The sequence below is a fragment of the Oncorhynchus gorbuscha genome, linkage group LG23, assembly GCF_021184085.1.
Source record: "Oncorhynchus gorbuscha isolate QuinsamMale2020 ecotype Even-year linkage group LG23, OgorEven_v1.0, whole genome shotgun sequence".
Classification (NCBI taxonomy): domain Eukaryota; kingdom Metazoa; phylum Chordata; class Actinopteri; order Salmoniformes; family Salmonidae; genus Oncorhynchus; species Oncorhynchus gorbuscha.
Genome location: NC_060195.1, coordinates 29,552,864 through 29,574,526, shown reverse-complemented (window position 1 = coordinate 29,574,526; position 21,663 = coordinate 29,552,864). Strand labels below are relative to the sequence as shown.

The 21,663-nt window shown below is 44.6% G+C and overlaps 2 protein-coding genes across 10 annotated transcripts; both read right to left on the bottom strand.

Annotated features, from left to right (window-relative positions):
• Nucleotides 1-879: 879 nt before the first annotated feature.
• LOC124010943 (zinc finger and SCAN domain-containing protein 21-like) lies at nt 880-21,633 on the bottom strand. Of its 9 annotated transcripts, none has more exons than XM_046323776.1 (3): nt 21,284-21,633; nt 20,264-20,584; nt 880-1,882 (listed from the first exon to the last, which is right to left on the bottom strand). In XM_046323776.1, the coding sequence occupies exons 2-3, from the start codon at nt 20,580-20,582 to the stop codon at nt 999-1,001; spliced, it is 1,203 nt and encodes a 400-aa protein (XP_046179732.1). In that variant the 5' UTR covers nt 20,583-20,584; nt 21,284-21,633; the 3' UTR covers nt 880-998. The 9 variants fall into 9 exon arrangements, with proteins under 9 accessions (XP_046179732.1, XP_046179731.1, XP_046179730.1 ...); XM_046323775.1 differs by having other exon boundaries at nt 20,264-20,788; nt 21,284-21,609; XM_046323774.1 differs by having other exon boundaries at nt 20,264-20,771; nt 21,284-21,609.
• Nucleotides 7,398-13,598, bottom strand: LOC124010944 (zinc finger protein 316-like). Its single transcript, XM_046323779.1, has 3 exons — nt 13,274-13,598; nt 8,438-8,923; nt 7,398-8,360 (listed from the first exon to the last, which is right to left on the bottom strand). The coding sequence occupies exons 2-3, from the start codon at nt 8,757-8,759 to the stop codon at nt 7,507-7,509; spliced, it is 1,176 nt and encodes a 391-aa protein (XP_046179735.1). The 5' UTR covers nt 8,760-8,923; nt 13,274-13,598; the 3' UTR covers nt 7,398-7,506.
• Nucleotides 21,634-21,663: the final 30 nt, after the last annotated feature.

Sequence of the window (21,663 nt, the reverse complement as noted above, 5' to 3'; positions counted from 1 at the left end):
CTCAAACATCTAACACAACACTAACAAAAAATTAAAATAACACCACCCTACTCCACTATTTAAATGTATTTAGTCCTACCTTGGGCAAACAACCTGAAAGGATGGGACACTGCCACTTAACACACCCTGTAACTCTTCTGATGTCAAGTCTCACACACCCAAATACTTCTCTGCAGCTGCCACCACAACCTCAATTTTCTACAACTTACATTCCATCCCTGCAGTACAGTTGATAACCATTGCTATAAATTCTAAAAATCCAATCCTACTGAAAGATATATCACTTGTACTGGTACATATCTACAACTCACACCACTCCTCTCAGGATCTCTCCCACTTGACCCATTTTCCTCAACTTCCTTCACTGCCTCAGCATACAACTATTTCTGCACTACTCTAACCCTGGAAACCTCAACCTGCTTCTCTCACACTGATCATTTCTGATGCCCAGCCCCATGGGCACCCCTGCAATTAACACACCACTACTTTCCCCAATGCTACACATTCCTTTGTCTCATGCCCTTATGCACACTTCTCACACCTTGGAACCTCCCTCCTACACACTGCTGCCACATGCCCATAAGCTTGACACCTGTAACAATGTAATGTGTTCGGCACAAAAGCTCGCACAGGTCTGTGACATCGAGGTGATAATACTGCGAATACGCGGGAACTCGTAAATCTTTTTCTTTGAGGAGAGAATCTCTGTCAAATGTATTAATTTCCCAGAGGAAGATATCTGTTACTCTATGGGCCGTTGTGGTTTCGACAAGGCTACTTACATTTAAACTATTTTACTTTTAAGATGTGTGTGTGTATGTCACAGTTACACCGTTTGACCAACAATTTAAGAAAGGATGAGAATAACTTATTTACAAAGTTTTATTCCTCTCAACATTAAATGAATCAGCAACTATAGATACATTGAACATAGTACACGTGGGCAGTTATCCCCCCCCCCCCTGATTTTCTAAATCAACCTGCTTCATGTCAAAGGTCTACCTTGCTGCATGAATTTGTTCATGTATTTTCAGGTCCACTCTAGAATAGAATCTGTTCCCACAGTCCGTGCAGTTGTAAGGCCTCTCTGCAGTGTGAAGGACCCGGTGTTTCTCCAAGCCGCTCTGAAGGCTGAAGCTCTTCCCACACTGAGAGCAGCTGAATGCCCTCTCCCTCGTGTGGCGCTGCATGTGTACCCTGAAGTGGCACATGTACACAAAACCCATACCACACTGGGAGCAGGTGAAGGCCTTCTTCCCTGTGTGGTGGTACTTCTGGTGGTCTTTCAGGTTTCGGAGCTGAGGGAAGCTCTTCCCACAGTGTGGGCAGCTGAAGGGTTTGACCCTCAGCTGTGCCGTTGTGTTGATGCTTTCGAGGGCCCCCACAGCATGCTCTGTCCCCTGTGTGGGTATCACTGACCTTGAAAGTAGGAGCTGCTCCTTCCTGATCCATGGTGTTGGAGGTAGTGGAGGCTCCCTGGCCAATGGTGCTGGAGGTAGAGGTGGAGGCTCACTGTCCCATGGTGCTGGAGGAAAAGGCTCACTGGCCCATGGTGCTGGAGGAAGAGGCTCACTGGCCCATGGTGCTGGGAGTGGAGGTGGAGGCTGAGGCTCACTGGTCCAAGCCCCAGCATGTGAGCTCAATCTCTGCAGACGACTCACTATGGAGGCATCTGTGGATGTGACCATCTGGGTAACCAGATCCTCCCAGTCATTGGGCTCTTCTTTGATATGGACCACATGAGCCTCCCTCTCGTCCATCCTTTCAGAGACACAGGAAGAGCTGGGTGTGGCTATTTCCTGTGGACCCTTTCTCTCTGGGAGAGTGCTGGGTCCACCTGACTGGAACATCTCCTGTTTGATAACACAACCTTCCTCTGCTCCTGAGGATGGAACAGAAATAAGTTATAGATCCTATATCAGGTGTGTGTGTGTGTGTGTGTGTTAGTCTGATTAATCAGGCTGTAATACACAATTAATTGGTATATACAGCCTGAAACTTATGCCTGCAAAACTGTGTAAAATGCTCCTTAAAAGCCAGAATAGTGAATTCAATTACATTTAAACTCTAGCGGTTGTCTGTGTGGTTTGTCCTTCAGCTGCTCAAAATATACACAGTTAAGTGCTCTTTTCTACATTTTTTAAAGAGTTGGTAGGTATATGGTCAGTAGGTATATGGTTCAGTTCAGCACTGAAGTAAAGTTAGTTTTATATTTGATATTCGGTTCTCTCATCAATAGCTACTGAACCAAGCATGCCATGACAATGAAAAAAAAAACTTATTTAAATTTTAAAAAGTGTATTGTTCTCCATCCCCTTGATTCAGAATATAAACATTTTATACCAATAAAAATAACTTTACCTCTGTGCCGAACCAAACTATATACCTACCGGCTCTTTAAAGTCGGGTAAACAATACTTGAATGTTTAGTTTGTTAAATGTGATATGCCATGTGTAATGTCAATTTTTATAGTTTACTTCGCTACTTGAGTCGTCTTTCTCCGCTCTTTCTCTACCTGCCACTTTCCACACAGACTCCGAAGCCACTAGCTAGCTGTCAGCTATCCTTTGCTAGCGGACATCAGCTACCTTGATCCCGGACAACTCTCGCCAGTCTGTACAGCGTGACTCAAACCAGAGCTAGTCGGACTTATTCTTCTCGATATCGCCAGATTCCTACCGCAAGCTTTGAACTTTTTATTTATTATGATATTTTTTATTTTATTTTTTCCACCTGGAATTATAGCAGCTAACGACCCCTGAACGCACAGCCGCTTTTCTGTGGCCTGCTAGCTATCTTAAGCACATTGGACTGCTGACTTAAGAGGCCCTTCGGACATATTTCTTCCGCCACTATACATATTTTGCCAATTGGCCTGGTTTACCACACGGAGCCCTGCTGATCCGTCCGCTGATGTAACTGCACGAGGTGGGCACAACAGATTTCCCTCCGTCACGTCATCCCTCTAAGTCCTTTCTGTTAGCCTGCTAGCCCCGTGCCGCTAGCTGTTTGAAGCCACACACTGGACTTGTATGATCACCCGGCTACGCATGCCTTTCCCTAACGTCACCATGCCGTGTCGATTGCTGTTCTGGTTTGTAACTATTGTTTTATTTCACTGTAGAGCCTCTAGCACTGCTCAACACGCCCTGGCTAACAATTTAGTTCCACCCCCCACACACGCAGTGACATCACCTGGTTTAAATGCTATTTCTAGAGACAATATCTCTTTTACTATCACTATATGCACAAGTTTACCCCAACTGTATTCACATCCTACTATACCTTTGTCTGTACATTATGCCTTGAATATATTCTACCGTCCCCAGAAATCTGCTCCTTTAACTCTCTGTTCTGAACGTTCTGTTAGCCTTTAGCCGTACCCTTATCCTACTCCTCCTCTGTTCTTCCAGACTTTTGCAACCGTAAAAGCCTTGGTTTCATGCATGTTAACATTAGAAGCCTCCTCCCTAAGTTTGTTTTATTCACTGCCCTAGCACACTCCACCAATCCGGATGTCCTAGCCGTGTCTGAATCTTGGCTTAGGAAGACCACCAAAAACCTTGACATTTCCATTCCTAACTATAACATTTTCCGACATACTCTTCAATTTAAAAAATATATATACTGTGATATAATATTTTGTCCATATTGCCCAGCCCTAAAACTTGGTTAATAAGTACCGCTTTCCATGCGGTAGCATAGGGCCTTCCTCTGACATCATCTGGTATAAAGATCCTGACTGGAAGGGAGCTCGGCCCAAGTGATGTACTGGGCTGTACGCACTACCCTCTGTAACACCTTGCAGTCAGATGCCAAGCAGTTGTCATACCAAGTGGTGAAGCAGCCAGTCAAGATGCTCTTAATGGCACAGCTGTAGAACTTTATGAGGATCTGAGGGCCCATGCCAAATCTTTTCAGCCTCCTGGGAGGGAATAGGCATTGTTGTTCCCTCTTCACGACTGTGTTGGTGTGTTTGGACCAGTGGAGGCTGCTGAGGGAAGTACGGCTCATAATAATGTCTGGAACGAAGCAAATGGAATGCTTCAAACACATGGGGCGGCAGGGTAGCCTAGTGGTTAGAGCGTTGGACTAGTAACCGGAAGGTTGAAAATAAGAATTTGTTCTTAACTGACTTGCCTGGTTAAATAAAAGGTAGAAATAAAAAACCCATGTGTTTTATACCATTCCTCTAATTCCGCTCCAGCCATTACCACGAGCCCGTCCTCCCCAATTAAGGTGCCACCAACCTCCTGTGGTTTGGACCATGATAGATCCTTAGTGATGTGGACACAGAACTTTGAAGCTCTCCACCTGCTACACTACGGCCCTGTCGATGTGAATGGGGGCTTGCTCAGCCCTCCGTTTCCAATAGCTCCTTTGTCTTGCTCAGATTGAGGGAGAGGTTGTTGTAATGGCATGACACTGACATATTTATGACCTACTGCCTATAGGCTGTCTTATCGTCGTCGGTGATCAGGCCTACCACAACCGTGTCAAGCAGCTCGATCACTGGGGCCAAGCTCCCTGCCCTCCAATACCTCTTTACCAGGCAGTGTCAGAGGAAGGCCCTAAAACTGGTCAAAGACTCCAGCCACCTAAATCATAGACTGTTCTCTCTGCTACCACATGACAAGTGGTACCAATGCACAAAGTCTGGAACCAACAGGACCCTGAACGGCTTCTACCCCCCCCCCCCCCCCCCCCCCCCCAAGCCTGAAGACTGCTTAAGAGTTAGTCCGGGTAGCTATTGGGTAACTATTTTTGCTATCCTGATTAGTGTTGTCACGATACCAGAATTTTGACTTCGATACCAGGTTTAGTATCACAATACTCACTACATCACGATACTCGATACCACAAAAAAAAGGCATATTAGCCAAAGTCACTTGATCCAGATAGAGCAGCAGCTGAGTTTCTGTTTAATTGTTGGGCATTTTTTTGTTCAATATCATTATTATATTAGAACATTTTTACATCACTTTTTTTTAAGAGCCATGTTTGCATTAATTGAATCAATTATACAATCAATTTGACTTTGTTTTTTTACCAATCTAACTACAAACAACATAATGGTAATAATTTATTTTAATGGTAAATCTCTATTTACACAGAATATTCTGACTCATCATATATGCTGCTGCAACGGTTGATGGTCTGTCAGTTTATTCCGAGTTATATGTACATATCTACCTCAAATACCTCATATCCCTGCACATAAACACGGTACTGGTACCACGTGTATATAGCCATGTTATTACCTCGTACCCTTGCACATCGACTCAGTACTGGTACCCCTTGTTTATAGCCAAGTTATCGTTACTCATTGTGTATCTATTATTACGTGGTACTTTTTATTATTTGCAAATGTTTTTTCTCTCTGCACTGTTGGGAAAGATTTGGAAGCATTTCACTGTTAGCCCACACACCTGTTGTTTACGAAGCATGTGATCAACAGAATTCAATTTCAATTTGAGTACATTTAAATGACATTTTATTCATATTCTGGCTTGTAAGGAAAATGTACACGATTTTGCAGGTATACGTTTCAGGCTGTATATACCAATTAATTGTGTATTACAGCCTGATTAATCAGACTGTGTGTGTGTGTGTGTGTGTGTGTGTGTGTGTGTGTGTGTGTGTGTGTGTGTGTGTGTGTGTGTGTGTGTGTGTGTGTGTGTGTGTGTGTGTGTGTGTGTGTGTGTATATATATATATACACACACACCTCCTCACTCACCTAACAGAGCCTCTTCCCTCTCCTTAGTGTCTCCAGCACAACCACATCTTCTACACACCCCCCTCTGCTCTCTCTCTTCCCTCTTCTTTTTCTGCTCTCTCTCTTCAACTTCCCTCCTCTTCCTCTCCTCCTCTCCATCCCTCCATCTCTGCTCACACTGCTGCAGCCTCTCCTTCAAGATTTCCACTTCCCGCTTGCTCCCAGTCACTTCCTTCAGGAAGCTGTCCTTCACCAGCCGAGTGATCTCATGCACAGCAGTTTTGAGGACCGTTTCCATGACTCCATTGAGCTGGTACTGGAAGGTGAGGATGGCCTCAGACATAACTGCAACAACATCAATCCAACACTGGAAAAATCAACCCCCCCCTTCCCTTATTGGTACCAGTCCCAGAGTTCAGTCTTCTATGGATGAGCTGCCCCCCTTGTTTCCTAGTTTGGTTCACTATAATGGAAAGACTTGGATTTAGCCTCCTCCAGATCACACCAGTGCCCAGAGTCAGGTATCTCTTCTGCCTAGAAACAGGGGCAAACTGTCAAATACACCAAATGTGGTCTTGATGTGCCTCAAATATATTGTCAGTTATAGGCAGCTCACTTACCAATGATTTAGCGCAGCAACATGCTCGTAACTAACAAATGAATAAACCCGTACACCCTTTTTTACTTGTGGGTAGGTGGTATGATGTATCAAACTTGCTAGCTAGCTTTAGCTACAGATAATAACACAGTGTAGTACTGCAGAAGGTATGTCCATTTCACAAAATATTCTTACCACTTCCCAAACGTTGTTGTTAGTCATAAAAATCAGCTAGTTACAAACATCCTCTCTCTCCTAGAACTGTACACATACGTATCAAAGACAGGTGGCTAGCTAGCTACTGGAATAAGCTAACAGCTACTAGATAGACGGTTATAACAAAGATATAACTAACCCAAGAAGGTTCAGTGTCTTTTAGAGTGTGAGCAAATGAAGCATAGTGGGCATTTCAAGCAAGGAAGAAGGGCAAAACCAAGCACGAGCTAGCGATATCCTATAGGCACGTTGTAGCATTATTTCCGTATTTCCGTTAGGGAACGCCCCTCTGAAGTGCGCGTGTGCACAAACTCGAATCGACCTTACATCGAGTTATTTAAAAGGAGTGCAAGTTGTCAAAGCGTCAAGTCTATAAAACCTAGTTCACTGTGTTCGTAACAGATTTGAGTTTTGAGACCAGGAAAGGTATTCAGATCAGACGTTTCATTGATTAGAAAATCAGACCAGTTTAACCAAGCTCACACTACCCGCAACTAGACTTCATCTCACTACCGTATTTGGTGGTGAGAACGTTCTAAATGGATGCTTCACCTTCATAGCCGCTGTGACGTGTCGGGTTACCTATTCTGTCTTTGGCTAGACTGGAGAAGGTTGGGTCCCGTCCCTTTGCTCTGTGACATCGAGGTGATCATACTGCGAATGCAATTGCGCAGAACTCATACATATTTTTCTTCAATGTTGGAATCTCTGCCAGAGTAACATAACTTCCTCTGGCAAATAACTACATTTATGTGCCGTTTTGATTAGGACAAGGCCACTTACTTATTACTCTTTTACTTAAGATAAGTCTTTGTGTATGTATGTAACAGTTAACACCGTGAACAATAAGTTATTAAGAAAGGATGAGAATAATTTCTTCAGTGTTTTATTCCTTTCAACATTAAAATGCATCAGCATTTGAACATAGGCAGTTATTTCCCCCCTCTAATTTTCCAAATTAACCTGCTCCACCTCAAAGGTCTACTTTGCACTGGATTTGTTCATGCCTTTTCAGGTCCGATCTAGAATAGAATCTGTTACCACAGTTTGTGCAGTGGTAAGGTCTCTCTGCAGTGTGAATGACCCTGTGTCTCTTCAAGCCGCTCTGAAGGCTAAAGCTTTTTCCACACTGAGAGCAGCTGAACGGCCTCTCCCCCGTGTGGCACTGCATGTGTACCCTGAGGTGGCACATGTACACAAAACCCTTACCACACTGGGAGCAGGTGAAGGCCTTCTTCCCTGTGTGGTGGTACTTCTGGTGGTCTTTCAGGTTTCGGAGCTGAGGGAAGCTCTTCCCACAGTGTGGGCAGCTGTAGGGTTTGACATGTGCCGTTGTGTTGATGTGCAGGCCGTTGGGACTGGTCTCAAGGGCCCCCACAGCATGCCTTGTCCCCTCGTTGGGTATCATTGACCTTGGTAGAAAGTGCTGCTCCTTCCTGGTCCATGGTGTTGGAGGTAGAGGTGGAGGCTCCCTGGCCAGAGGTGCTAGAGGAAGAGGTTCCCTGGACCATGGTGCTGGAGGATCACTGGCCCATAATGCTGGGAGTGGAGGCTGAGGCTCACTGGTCCATGCCCCAGGATTTGAGCTCAATCTCTGTAGACGACTCATGCTCATTATGGGAGAATCTGTGGATGTGACCATCTGGTTTACCAAGTCCCCCCATTCATCAGGTTCCTCTTTGATATGGACCACATGGTCTTCCCTTTCTACCATCCTCTCAGAGACACAGGAAGAGCCAGACGGGGCTGTATCCTGTGGACCCTCTCCCGCGCTGGGTCCATCTGGCTGGAACATCTCCGGTTTAATATCAAAACCTTTCTCTGCTCCTGAGGACAGAACCAAACACAGTCAGAGATTCTATATTGTGTGTGTGTGTGCATGTGTGTGTGTGTGTGTATCTCACCTGACAGTCTCTCTTCTCTCTCCTCAGTGTCTCCAGCACAACCACATCTCCTACACACCCCCCCCTGCTCTGTCTCTTCCCTTTTCTTTCTTTGCTCTTTCTCTTCAACTTCCCTCCTCTGCCGCTCCTCCTCTCCATCCCTCCATCTCTGCTCACACTGCTGCAGCCTCTCCTTCAAGATTTCCACTTCCTGCTTGCCACCTGTCACTTCTTCCAGGAAGTTGTCCTTCACCAGCCGGGTGATCTCATGCACAGCGGTTTTGAGGACCGTTTCCATGACTCCATTGAGCTGGTACTGGAAGGTGAGGATGGCCTCTGACATAGTTGCAACACTGTAAAAATCCAATACCAGTCCCAAAGTTCACAGCCAGTCTTCTACGGATGAGCTGCCCTCCTTGTTTCCCAGTTTGTTTCACTACAAGGGAAAGACTGGGATTTAGCCTCCTCCAGATCACACCAGTATCCAGAGAGTGAGAGATCTTCCTCCTGGAAACAGAGGCAATCGGTCAAATACCAAATGTGGTCTTGATGTGGCTCTAATACCTTGTCAGTAATAGCAAGCACACCTACCAATGATTTAGGCCAGAAACATGCTTGTAACAAACAAATAAGAAACCCTTACCTACAGTGGTTTACACAATACCCCATAATGACAAAGCAAAAAACTGTTTTTTTTAATTGCTGCAAAAAAACAAAAGAAAATGGAAATACCTTATTTACATAAGTATTCAGACCCTTTGCTATGGGATTTGAAATTGAGATCAGGTGCATCCTGTTCCCATTGATCATCCTTGAGATGTTTCTACAACTTGATTCGAGTCCCCCTGGGGTATATTCAATAGATTGGACATAATTTGGAAAGGCACACACCTGTCTATATAAGGTCCCTCAGTTGACAGTGCATGTCAGAACAAAAACCAAGCCATGAGGTTGAAGGAATTGTACATAGTGCTCCGAGGCACAAATGTGGGGAAGGGTACCAAAAAAATGTCTGCAACATTGAAGGTCCCCAAGAACACAGTGGCCTCCAACATTCTTTAATGGAAGAAGTTTGGAACCACCAAGACTCTTCCTAGAGCTGGCCGCCCAGCTAAACTGACCAATCGAGGGAGAAGGGCCTTGATCAGGGACTTGATCAGGGAGGTGACCAAGAACCCAATGGTCACTCTGACAGAGCTCCAGAGTTCCTCTGTGGAGATGGGAGAACCTCCCAGAAGGACAACCATATTTGCAGCAGTCCACCAATCAGGCCTTTATGTAGAGTGGACAGACAGAAGCCACTCCTCAATAAAAGGCACATGACAGCCTGCTTGGAGTTTGCCAAAAGGCACCTAAAGGACTCAGACCACGAGAAACAAGATTCTGAGGTCTGATGAAACCAAGATTGAACTCTTTGGCCTGAAAGTCAAGCATCTCGTCTGTAGGAAACGTTGCACCATCCCTACGATGAAGCATGTTGGTGGCAGCACCATGCTCTGGGCATGTTTTTCAGCGACAGGGACTGGGAGACTAGTCAGGATGGGGTAAAGATGAACTGAGCAAAGTACAGAGATCCTTGCTGAAAACCTGCTCAGGACCTCAGACTGGGGGTGAAGGTTCACCTTCCAACAGGACAACGACCCTAAGCACACAGTCAAAACACAGGAGTGGTTTCGGGACCAGTCTCTGAATGTCCCAGTCAGAGCCCAGACATGAACATCTATGGAGAGACTTGAAAATAGCAGTGCAGCGATGCTCCCCATCCAACCTGACAGAGCTTGAGAGGATCTGCAGAGAATAATTGGAAAACTCCCCAAATACAGGTGTGCCAAGCTTCTAGTGTCATACCCAAGAAAACTTAATGCTGCAATCGCTGCCAAAGGTGCTTCAACAAAGTACTAAGTAAAAGGTCTGTGACTAGAGGGCAGTATTTTCATTTTTGGAAAAATAACGTTCCCGTAGTAAACGGGATATTTTGTCAGGACAAGATGCTAGAATATGCATATAATTGACAGCTTAGGATAGAAAACACTAAAGTTTCCAAAACTGTAAAAATATTGTCTGTGAGTATAACAGAACTGATGTTGCAGGCGAAAGCCTGAGAAAAATCCAATCCGGAAGTGCCTCATGTTTTGAAAGCGCTGCGTTCCAATGCGTCCCTATTGAGCAGTGAATGGGCTATTAACCAGATTACTTTTTCTCCGTATTCCCCAAGGTGTCTACAGCATTGTGACGTAGTTTTACGCATTTATGTTGAAGAATACCCGTAAGCGGCTACATTGCGCAAGTGGTCACCTGATGCTCATAGAGTGATTCTCGTGTAAAATACAGACGTAGCCATTAATCCAATCGGTCCTACTGAAAAACGAATTGTCCCGGTGGATATATTATCGAATAGATATTTGAAAAACACCTTGAGGATTGATTATAAACAACGTTTGCCATGTTTCTGTCGATATTATAGAGCTAATTTGGAATATTTTTCGGGGTTTTCGTGACTGCAATTTCTGGGCGATTTCTCAGCCAAACGTGAACAGAGCTATTTCGCCTACAAAAATCATATTTTGGGAAAAAAGGAACATTGGCTATCTAATTTACCTTTATTTTAATTTTACCTTTATTTAACCAGGCAAGTCAGTTAAGAACGTAATTCTTATTTTCAATGACAGCCTGGGAACAGTGGGTTAACTGCCTGTTCAGGGGCAGAACGACAGATTTGTACCTTGTCAGCTTGGGGGTTTGAACTCGCAACCTTCCGGTTACTAGTCCAACGCTCTAACCACTAGGCTATGCTGCTGCCCCAACTGGGAGTCTCGTGAGTGAAAACATCCGAAGCTCATCAAAGGTAAACAATTTAATTTAATTGCTTTTCTGATTTCCGTGACCAAGTTACCTGCTGCTAGCTGGACAAAATGCTATGCTAGCTATCGATAAACTTACACAAATGCTTGTCTAGCTTTGGCTGTAAAGCATATTTTGAAAATCTGAGATGACAGGGTGATTAACAAAAGGCTAAAGCTGTGTCTCAATATATTTAATTTGTGATTTTCATGAATAGGAATATTTATGTCCGTTGCGTTATGCTAATTAGTGTCAGTCGATGATTACGCTCAGTCATGCGGGATGGGGAGTCATACGTAGATGTGATATTTCAGTTATTTTTAATACATTTGCAAACATTCCTAAAAAATATTTTTGCTTTGTCATTATGAGGTATTGTGTGTAGATTGAGGCAGGAAAACAATTTAATCAATTTGAGAATAAATCTGTAACATAGCAAAATTTAGAAAATGTCAAGGCGTCTGATTACTTTCCGAATGCTCTGTACATCGCTTTTGGCTGTGGCTAGGTGTACCAAATAATGCAGTTTTCTAGTTAACTCACCCCATTCCGTACAAATGTGCGCAACCGCAAATTTCAAACAAGGCTACAAAGAAAACTAATGGGCCTGAAGCGACTGTGTTAACTTCCAAATCGGGGGCGTGAACTAGGTTTCTATTCAAGCGTTGATCGACATGGTAATGGCTCTATAGTATTGGAGAAAAGTTGAAAAAAAAACAGACCCTCCGTAACATCGTGGCGTGTCATGTTGTAATGTACAGCACGCATAAAGCAACTATTTATGTCTTACAATCTCTCTCCATCAGGTGTCACACTTCTATCATCCTTTTAAAAACAAGAAATGGACAGTAAAGGGTAAGGGGGATTCCTAGTCATTTTTTGCATCATCATTCTCAAAGCCACTGTTTATGTCTAAGATCACTTTAGCACATCCCTAAAAACCAGATTCAAATTCGACACAAACCTTCAAATAGGTATGTAATGACACATTATATAAACACTCTTTATAGTGTTTTATTTACATTTTAGAGGCGATAAGGTGATAAGTAGGACAGATCGAGTGGGGAAAAAAACAATTTTCCCACACCACATCTCTCCTTCTCACTATCACGCATTAGTTTCCCCGCCATTAAAAAAAAAGACCCGACGGGGCTCATTGCCTGCTTGAATTATGCAGAAAGGGGTAGTGTTTAGGTCATGTAATTGATTATGTTGGAAAGGGGAGCAATTGTGCTTTACAATGGTATTGACATTACAGTTGATCTGGAAGTATTACGTTTTTGGGGCGCTAAAATAAGGGCAATTGTAAATCAAATCAAATTTTATTTGTCACATACACATGGTTAGCAGATGTTAATGCGAGTGTAGCGAAATGCTTGTGCTTCTAGTTCCGACAATGCAGTGATAACCAACAAGTAATCTAACTAACAATTCCAAAACTACTGTCTTATACACAGTGTAAGCGGATAAGGAATATGTACATAAGGATATATGAATGAGTGATGGTACAGAGCAGCATACAGTAGATGGTATCGAGTACAGTATATACATATGAGATGAGTGTGTAGACAAAGTAAACAAAGTGGCATAGTTAAAGTGGCGGACCAAGGCGATGTACGAGAGTTTACGTTAGTAGATGCTATTGGCAACGCGTGTTGTGACAAAACGTCAAGGGTCATCCTATTAAACACACTTTCCAAACGTGGGTCTGTTGTTGATCCACTCCCTCCCTGTTTACCTCATGTCAAAATAAAAGTCCTGCAAGCGCGACATATGTGTATAAATAAGGAATAACTTGTGGGCTAATTTTATTTTGACATGAGGTAAGGTTAGGAGAGAGGAATTCTATTTAACTCCTGGCACGGACCGTTTTTGTGCAACCCGATACTGTAGAAAGCAAGGCTAAATGTGTAAATACACCCGCGTTGCTAACAAGACCTAGCTAAACAGCTACTGATAGTAACACGGGGTTGTGAAGCAGCTTTCTGACCATTTGACTCAAAAATATATACTTACCACTTTCCAAACGTTGTTTTGTTGTTGTGCTAAAACCCATCAACTAGTTACAAACATCATAGCTATGTCTCTTATAACTATAAACTGAGGTAAAGGAGAAAGGTAGCAACTGTATGTTTTAAAGATGTCACGTTTTATACCGGAACTCCGAGGCATGCGTAGAAATCGATAAGCAGTTTATTTCGAAGCAGTGTGCTGTCGCTTGTATCGCTGTGTAAGAAGCACGTGATCAATGACGTCCGAAGCTTCGTTTTGTCGAACAACCACGTAACATGCTGACCAGACCCAACACGTCACGTGCGCGAGCGTTGCAAAATGAATGTAGAAATCCATGTTACTCAATTATTGCACCCACACTGCTCGAGTAAGCCAACGAGCATCTGCGTTGCCAAAGACTAAATAGAACTCCTTTCTATTTCTGACGCAGATCGCGCTGAAAGTCCTGCCTCTACCATCTCCTCATTGGTTTATAGAAGCAGATACCCACGTGCCATCTCCTCCCACCTGGGTGATTGAAAGACGAACTTTGTTGCGGGTTGTCGTGGTAATACAATGACAGTTTAGATGCATCATATAAGTTCAAAGATGAAAAAGCCTGGAAGGAGGAGACATGACTAGAAACGATTCGGTTGGCCGTTTTATGTGTGGATTAATTGGTTTTATGTGTGGATTAATTGTCGGAGTAGAGGTCCTTGTGCATTTCAGGTAAAATAACAACTTGATGTTTATACCCCAGGACAAATTAGTTAGCAACAGCAAGCTAGCTAAATAGGACAAATAACGTTAGCTAGCAAGTGCAAGCTCACTAGCTAAATTGCCATACATGTCGCTCTGGATAAGAGCGTCTGCTAAATGACTTAAATGTAAATGTAAATGTAATGTTTAATGCTTTTCGACCTGTCCCCAAATGAATGTCATTGGTTCAGAGTTTGTTTTGATATTTTAATCTGCTTTGTCTCCCTCAATGTGAGGAAGACAAAGGAGCTGATTGTGGACTACAGTAAAAGGCAGGCCGAACAAGCCCTCATTAACATCAACGGGGCTGTAGAGGAGCAGGTCGAGAGTTTCAAGTCCCTTGGTGTCCACATCACCAACGATCATTGTCCAAATACACCAAGACAGTCGTGAAGAGGGCACGGCAAAACCTTTCCCCCCTCGGGACTGAAAGGATTTGGCATGGGCCCCCAGATCCTCAAAAAGTTCTACAGCTGCACCATCGAGAGCATCCTGACCAGTTGCATCACCACCTGGTATGGCAACTGCTCGGCATCTGACCGTAAGGCCCTACAGAGGGTAGTGCATACAGCCCAGTACATCACTAGGGCCAAGCTTCCTGCCATCCAGGACCTATATAATAGGCGGTGTCAGAGGAAAGCCCATAAAATTGTCAGATTCCAGTCACCCAAGTCATAGACTTTTTTCTATGCTACCGCATAACAAGCGGTACCGGAGCGCCAAGTCTAGTACCAAAAGTTTCCTTAACAGCTTCTATCCCCAAGCCATAAATACAATTAATCAAATGGCCACTGGACTATTACGTTGACCCCCCCCCTCCATTTGTTTTGTACACTGCTGCTACTCGCAGCTTATTATCTATGCATTGTCACTTCACCCCTACCTACATGTACAAATTACCTCAACTAACCTGTACCCTCGTACACTGACTCGGTACCGGTACCTCTTGTATATAGCATCGATATTGTTATATTATTGTGTTACTTGTTATTGTGTTACTTTTTATAATTTTTTGAATAATTTTTTACTTTGAAGCTTCGTTTCCCCATCACTACTGTATATTATAGCACAAATGAATCATTATAGCTAAACTAATAGCTAACTAACTAGACTGGTTGGGTTCCGCACCCCCTGATCTGTGACATAGAGGTGATCATACTGCCAATGCGATTGCACAGATCTGGTACATATTTCTTCGATGTTAGAATCTCTGTCTAAAGCACAGTACCAAATGTATTTCTTTGCCAGAGTAAGTTACTCTATGGGCCATTCGGGCTCAGACAAGGCTACTTGCTTATTGCTCTTTTACTTTTAAGACATCTGTGTGTGTATGTAACAAATAACACTGTGTGACCAATCATTTATTAAGAAAGGATGAGAATCATTTATTTATAAAATAGTTTTATTCCTCTCAACATTAAATTAATCAGCAACTAATAGATACATTGAACATAGTACACGTGGCCAGTTATCCCCCCCCCCCCCTCTGATTTTCTAAATCAACCTGCTTCATGTCAAAGGTCTACCTTGCTGCATGAATCTGTTCATGTATTTTCAGGTCCACTCTAGAATAGAATCTGTTCCCACAGTCCGTGCAGTTGTAAGGCCTCTCTGCAGTGTGAAGGACCCGGTGTTTCTCCAAGCCGCTCTGAAGGCTGAAGCTCTTCCCACACTGAGAGCAGCTGAACGGCCTCTCCCTCGTGTGGCACTGCATGTGTTCCCTGAGGTGGCACATGTACACAAAGCCCTTACCACACTGGGAGCAGGTGAAGGCCTTCCCTGTGTGGTGGTACTTCTGGTGGTCTTTCAGGTTTCGGAGCTGAGGGAAGCTCTTCCCACAGTGTGGGGGCAGCTGAAGGGTTTGACCCCCAGCTCTGCCGTTGTGTTGATCATCAGGCCGTAGGGGCTGTACTCGTGGGCCCCCACAGCATGCTCTGTCTCCTGGGTGGGTATAACTAACCTTGGGAGAAGGTCCTGCTCCTTCCTGGCCAATGGTAATGGAGGAAGAGGCTCCCTGGTCCATCCCCCATGATGTGAGCTCAATCTCTGTTGACGACTCAGGCTGATTATGGGGGAAACTGTGGATGTGATCATCTGGGAAACCAAGTCCCCCCCAGTCATTGGGCTCTTCTTTGATATGGACCACATGGGCCTTTGTCTCTTCCATCCTTTCAGAGACACAGGAAGAGCTGGGTGTGGCCATTTCCCGTGGACCCTCTCTGGGAGAGCGCTGGGTCCACCTGGCTGGAACATCTCCTGTTTGATAACACAACCTTCCTCTGCTCCTGAGGATGGAACAGAACAAAGTTATAGATCCTATATTGTGTGGGTGTGTGCATCTCTCCTCACTCACCTGACAGTGCCTCTTCTATCTCCTCAGTGTCTCCAGCACAACCACATCTCCTACACACCCCACTCTGCTCTTTCTCTTCAACTTCCCTCCTCTTCCTCTCCTCCTCTCTGTCTCTCCATCTCTGCTCACACTGCTGCAGCCTCTCCTTCAAGACGTCCACTTCTTGCTTGCTCCGTGTCACTTCCTCCAGGACGCTGTCCTTCACCAACCGATTGATCTCATGCACAGCGGTTTTGAGGACCGTTTCCATGACTCCATTGAGCTGGTACTGGATGGTGAGTATCTCCATCTCTAACTACAACATTTTCAGACAAGATAGAACGGCCAAAGGGGGCGGTGTTGCAGTCTACTGCAGAGATGGCCTGAGGAGTTCTGTCCTACTATCCAGGTCTGTACCCAAACAATTTGAACTTCTACTTATAAAAACCAACCTCTCTAAAATCAAGTCTCTCACCGTTGCCGCCTGCTATAGACCACCCTCTGCCCACAGCTGTGCTCTGGACACCATATGTGAACTGATTTCCCCCCATCTATCTTCAGAGCTCGTGCGGCTAGGTGACCTAAACTGGTACATGCTTAACACCCCAGCCATCCTACAATCTAAGCTTGATGCCCTCAATCTCACACAAATTATCAATGAACCTGCCAGGTACCACCCCAAAGCCGTAAACACGGGCACCCTCATAGATATCATCCTAACCAACTTGCCCTCTAAATACACCTCTGCTGTTTTCAACCAAGATCTCAGCGATCATTGCATCATTGCCTGCATCCGTAATGGGTCAGCGGTCAAACGACCTCCACTCATCACTGTCAAACGCTCCCTGAAACACTTCAGTGAGCAGGCCTTTCTAATCGACCTGACCCGGGTATCCTGGCATTATCTTCGAACAACCCTGTGATATGCAACTTTTCAGGGAAGTTAGAAACCAATATACACAGGCAGTTAGAAAAGCTAAGGCTAGCTTTTTCAAGCAGAAATTTGCTTCCTGCAACACAAACTCAAAAAAGTTCTGGGACACTGTAAAGTCCATGGAGAATATGAACACCTCCTCCCAGCTGCCCACTGCACTGAGGATAGGAAACTCTGTCACCACCGATAAATCCACAATTGAGAATTTCAATAAGCATTTTTCCACAGATGGCGATGCTTTCCACCTGGCTACCCCTACCCCGGTCAACAGCACTGCACGCCCCACAGCAACTCGCCCAAGCCTTCCCCCATTTCACCTTCTCCCAAATCCAGTCAGCTGATGTTCTGAAAGAGCCGCAAAATCTGGACCCCTTACAAATCAGCCGGGCTAGACAATCTGGACCCTTTCTAAAATGATCTGCCGATATTGTTGCAACCCCTATTACTAGCCTGTTCAACCTCTCGTGTCGTCTGAGATTCCCAAAGATTGGAAAGCCGCTGCGGTCATCCCCCTCTTCAATGGGGGGGACACTCTTGACCCAAACTGCTACAGACCTATCTATCCTACCATGTCTTTCTAAATTCTTCGAAAGCCAAGTCAGATTACCGACCATTTCGAATCCCAGAGCACCTTCTCCGCTATGCAATCTGGTTTCAGAGCTAGTCATGGGTGCACCTCAGCCACGCTCAAGGTCCTTAAAGGTATCTTAACCTCCATCGATAAGAAACAATACTTTGCAGCCGTATTCATTGACCTAGCCAAGGCTTTCGATTGTCAATCACCACATCCGATAGCCTTGGCTTCTCAAATGATTTCCTCACCTGGTTCATCAACTACTTCTCTGATAGAGTTCAGTGTGTCAAATCGGAGGGCCTGTTGTCCGGGCCTCTGGCAGTCTTTATGGGGGTGCCACAGGGTTCAATTATTGGGCCAACTCTCTTCTCTGTATACATCAATGATGTTGCTGTTGAGTCTCTGATCCACCTCTACGCAGATGACACCACTCTGTATACTTCCAGCCATTCTTTGGGCACTGTGTTAACCCTCCAGACGAGCTTCAATGCAATACAACTCTCCTTCAGTGGCCTCAAACTGCTCTTAAATGCAAGTAAAACTAAATGCATGCTCTTCAACCGATCGCTGCCTGCACCTGCCCGCCCACCCAGCAACACTACTCTGGATGGTTCTGACTTAGAATATGTGGACAACTACCTAGGTGTCTGGTTAGACTAAACTCTCCTTCCAGACTCACATCAAACAGCTCCAATCCAAAGTTAAATCTAGAATTGGCTTTCTATTTATGTGACAGTAAGTTCCTCTATGGGCCATTCAGGCTCATACAAGGCTACTTGTTTATTACTCTTACTTTGAAGATGTGTGTAACAAATAACACTGATAAATCATTTAAGAAAGGATGAGAATAATTTATTCAAAGTTTCATTCCTCTCAACATTAAATGCGTTAGCAACAACACATTGAACATAGTACACGTGAGCAGTTTTCCCCCACTCTATTTTTCTAAATCAACCTGCTTCTGCGCAAAGGTCTACCTTGCTGCATGAATCTGTTCATGTCTGCTCTAGAATTGAATCTGTTCCCACATTCCATGCAATGGTAAGTATGGTAGCATTTCTAACCAAAAGGAGAAAGACTATTCTTCAAAACAACTTTAAGATTTGCAAAAATTAAGCAATCAACCATCACAAAAATAGTCAGAGTTGAAAAGCTCCATGAACAGAGCTGTCTTTCGCCTTTTATAGAAAATACATCCTTTTATCTTTGACAGTTAGCAGATGTGCAGAAACAGGCCCTGGGAACAGAGTTGTAAGAAGTAATTTAGTTCATCTGTATAGATCATGATAGCTGATATCGACTCCACTTGCGGTTCCTCCCTGCAAATCCCACATAGCTAAATTCCTGCCGATCGTAAACACAGGAGGTCACATACTGTGTCACATCCAAGCAGCTCATAAATCAGTACGCTCAGATTTATGACTAAGTCAGAAGACAAGCCTGTATCAGTAAAAATAACATAACAGTAGACAATTCTCTTCAGTAAAAACAGCATAGTATGTCTAATTAAACAGTATAGTATGTAATTAATATTTAATTTCCACCACATAAGGGATCTCTGCAGTGTGAATGACCCTGTGTTTCTTTAAGCCACTCTGAAGGCTGAAGCTCTTCCCACACTGAGAGCAGCTGAATGGCCTGTCCCCTGTGTGGCGCTGCATGTGTACCCTGAAGTGGGACATGTACACAAAGCCCTTACCACACTGGGAGCAGGTGAAGGCCTTCTTCCCTGTGTGGTGGTACTTCTGGTGGTGTTTGAGATTTCGGAGCTGAGGGAAACTCTTCCCACAGTGTGGACAGCTGAAGGGTTTGACCCCCAGCTCTGCCATTGTGTTGATGCTCAGGCCATTGGGACTGGTCTCGAGGGCCACTACAGCATGCTCTGTCCCCTGGGTGGGTATCAATGACCTTGGGAGTAGGTGCTGCTCCTTCCTGGTCCATGGTGCTGGAGGTAGAGGTGGAGGGTCCCTGGCCAATTGTGCTGGAGGTAGAGTCTCACTGGTCCATCCCCCAGGATGTGAGCTCAATCGCTGCAAATGACTCAGGCTCATCATGGGGGAATCTGGGGATGTGATCATCTGGGTAACCAAGTCCCCCCAGTCATCGGACTCCTCTTTGATATGGACCACCCTCTCTTCCATCCTTTCAGAGACACAGGAAGAGCTGGGTGTGGCCATTTCCTGTGGACATTCTCTCTCTGGGAGAGTGCTGGGTCCACCTGGCTGGAACAGCTCCTGTTTGATAGCACAACCTTCCTCTGCTCCTGAGGATGGAACAGAACAAAGTTATAGTTCCTATATCAGGTGTGTGTGTGTGTGTGTGTGTGTGTGTGTGTGTGTGTGTGTGTGTGTGTGTGTGTGTGTGTGTGTGTGTGTGTGTGTGTGTGTGTGTGTGTGTGTGTGGCTCCTCACTCACCTAACAGAGCCTCTTCCCTCTCCTCAGTGTCTCCAGCACAACCACATCTTCTACACATCCCCCTCGGCTCACACTCTTCCCTCTTCTTTTTCTGCTCCCTCTCTTCAACTGCCCTCTTCCTCTCCTCCTCGCCGTCCCTCCATCTCTGCTCACACTGCTGCAGCCTCTCCTTCAAGACGTCCACTTCCTGCTTGCTCCATGTCACTTCCTCCAGGAAGCTGTCCTTCACCAGCCGAGTGATCTCATGCACAGCAGTTTTGAGGACCGTTTCCATGACTCCATTGAGCTGGTACTGGAAGGTGAGGATGGCCTCTGACATAACTGCAACAACATCAACCCAACACTGGAAAATCAACCCCCCCTTCCCTTATTGGTACCAGTCCCAGAGTTCAGTCTTCTATGGATGAGCTGCCCCCCTTGTTTCCCAGTTTGGTTCACTATAATGGAAAGACTTGGATTTAGCCTCCTACAGATCACACCAATGCCCAGAGTCGGGTATCTCTTCCTCCTAGAAATATGGGCAAGCTGTCAAATACATTAAATGTAGTCTTAATGTGCTTCAAATATCTTGTCAGTAATAGAAGGTTCACCTACCAATAATTTAGCCCTGAAACATGACTGTGACAAACAAATTAATAAACCCTTACTTACACCACGTTTGGCTGTGGTTAGGTAAACCACATAACGTTATAGCGTTTCAAGCTTGCTAGCTAGTAACGTTAAGTGCTTTAAGCATCGCATGTGTATTTACATACTGTTTAATAATACAATCATTTAGATGTCTCAAATTCCCCCACCATAATGACTAACCGTCCTGCCCTTCCTGCACAGTAAGTTGAAATGGAATTGTATTTTACTGTTGGTTTCCCCTGGACTGTTTCTGTGCCACCCAATACAATAGAAAGCAACGGTAGAATGGAAATACACCCGCGTTTCTAATAGCACCTAGCTAACTAAGCTAATAACACAGGGTTGTGTAGCAGCTTTCTGACCATTTGACACAAACAAAAATATACTTACCACTTTCCAAACGTTATTTTTTGGTGTGCGTCAACAAATCAACTAGTTACAAAACCTCCTACCTATCTCTACTAGAACTGCACACAGAGGTAAAAGAGACAGGCAGCAACTATATATTAGTGATGTCACGTTTTATACCGGAACTCCGAGGCATGCGTAGAAATCGCAAAGCAATTTATCTCGAAGCAGTGTGCTGTTGCTTTTATCGCTTTGTCAGAAGCACGTGATCAATGACGTCCGAATCGTCGTTTTCTCAAACGACCACCTGATTTGTTTCTGTAGAAGACAAAAAAAGTTACCCCAAAGATTTTATCTACGGCTATCCAGCGCGTGCGACGTAAACTATAATAAATTGGCTATTCTAATTTATTTTGACCAGC

Coding starts and splice junctions, on each gene's coding strand:
- LOC124010943 (XM_046323771.1), bottom strand. CDS start 6,062: ATGTCTGAGGCCATCCTCACCTTCCAGTACCAGCTCAATGGAGTCATG. Junction 1,883..5,740: donor GAGGGAAGAGGCTCTGTTAG/GTGAGTGAGGAG, acceptor TTCCATCCTCAG/GAGCAGAGGAAGGTTGTGTT.
- LOC124010944 (XM_046323779.1), bottom strand. CDS start 8,759: ATGTCAGAGGCCATCCTCACCTTCCAGTACCAGCTCAATGGAGTCATG. Junction 8,361..8,437: donor GAGAGAAGAGAGACTGTCAG/GTGAGATACACA, acceptor TTCTGTCCTCAG/GAGCAGAGAAAGGTTTTGAT.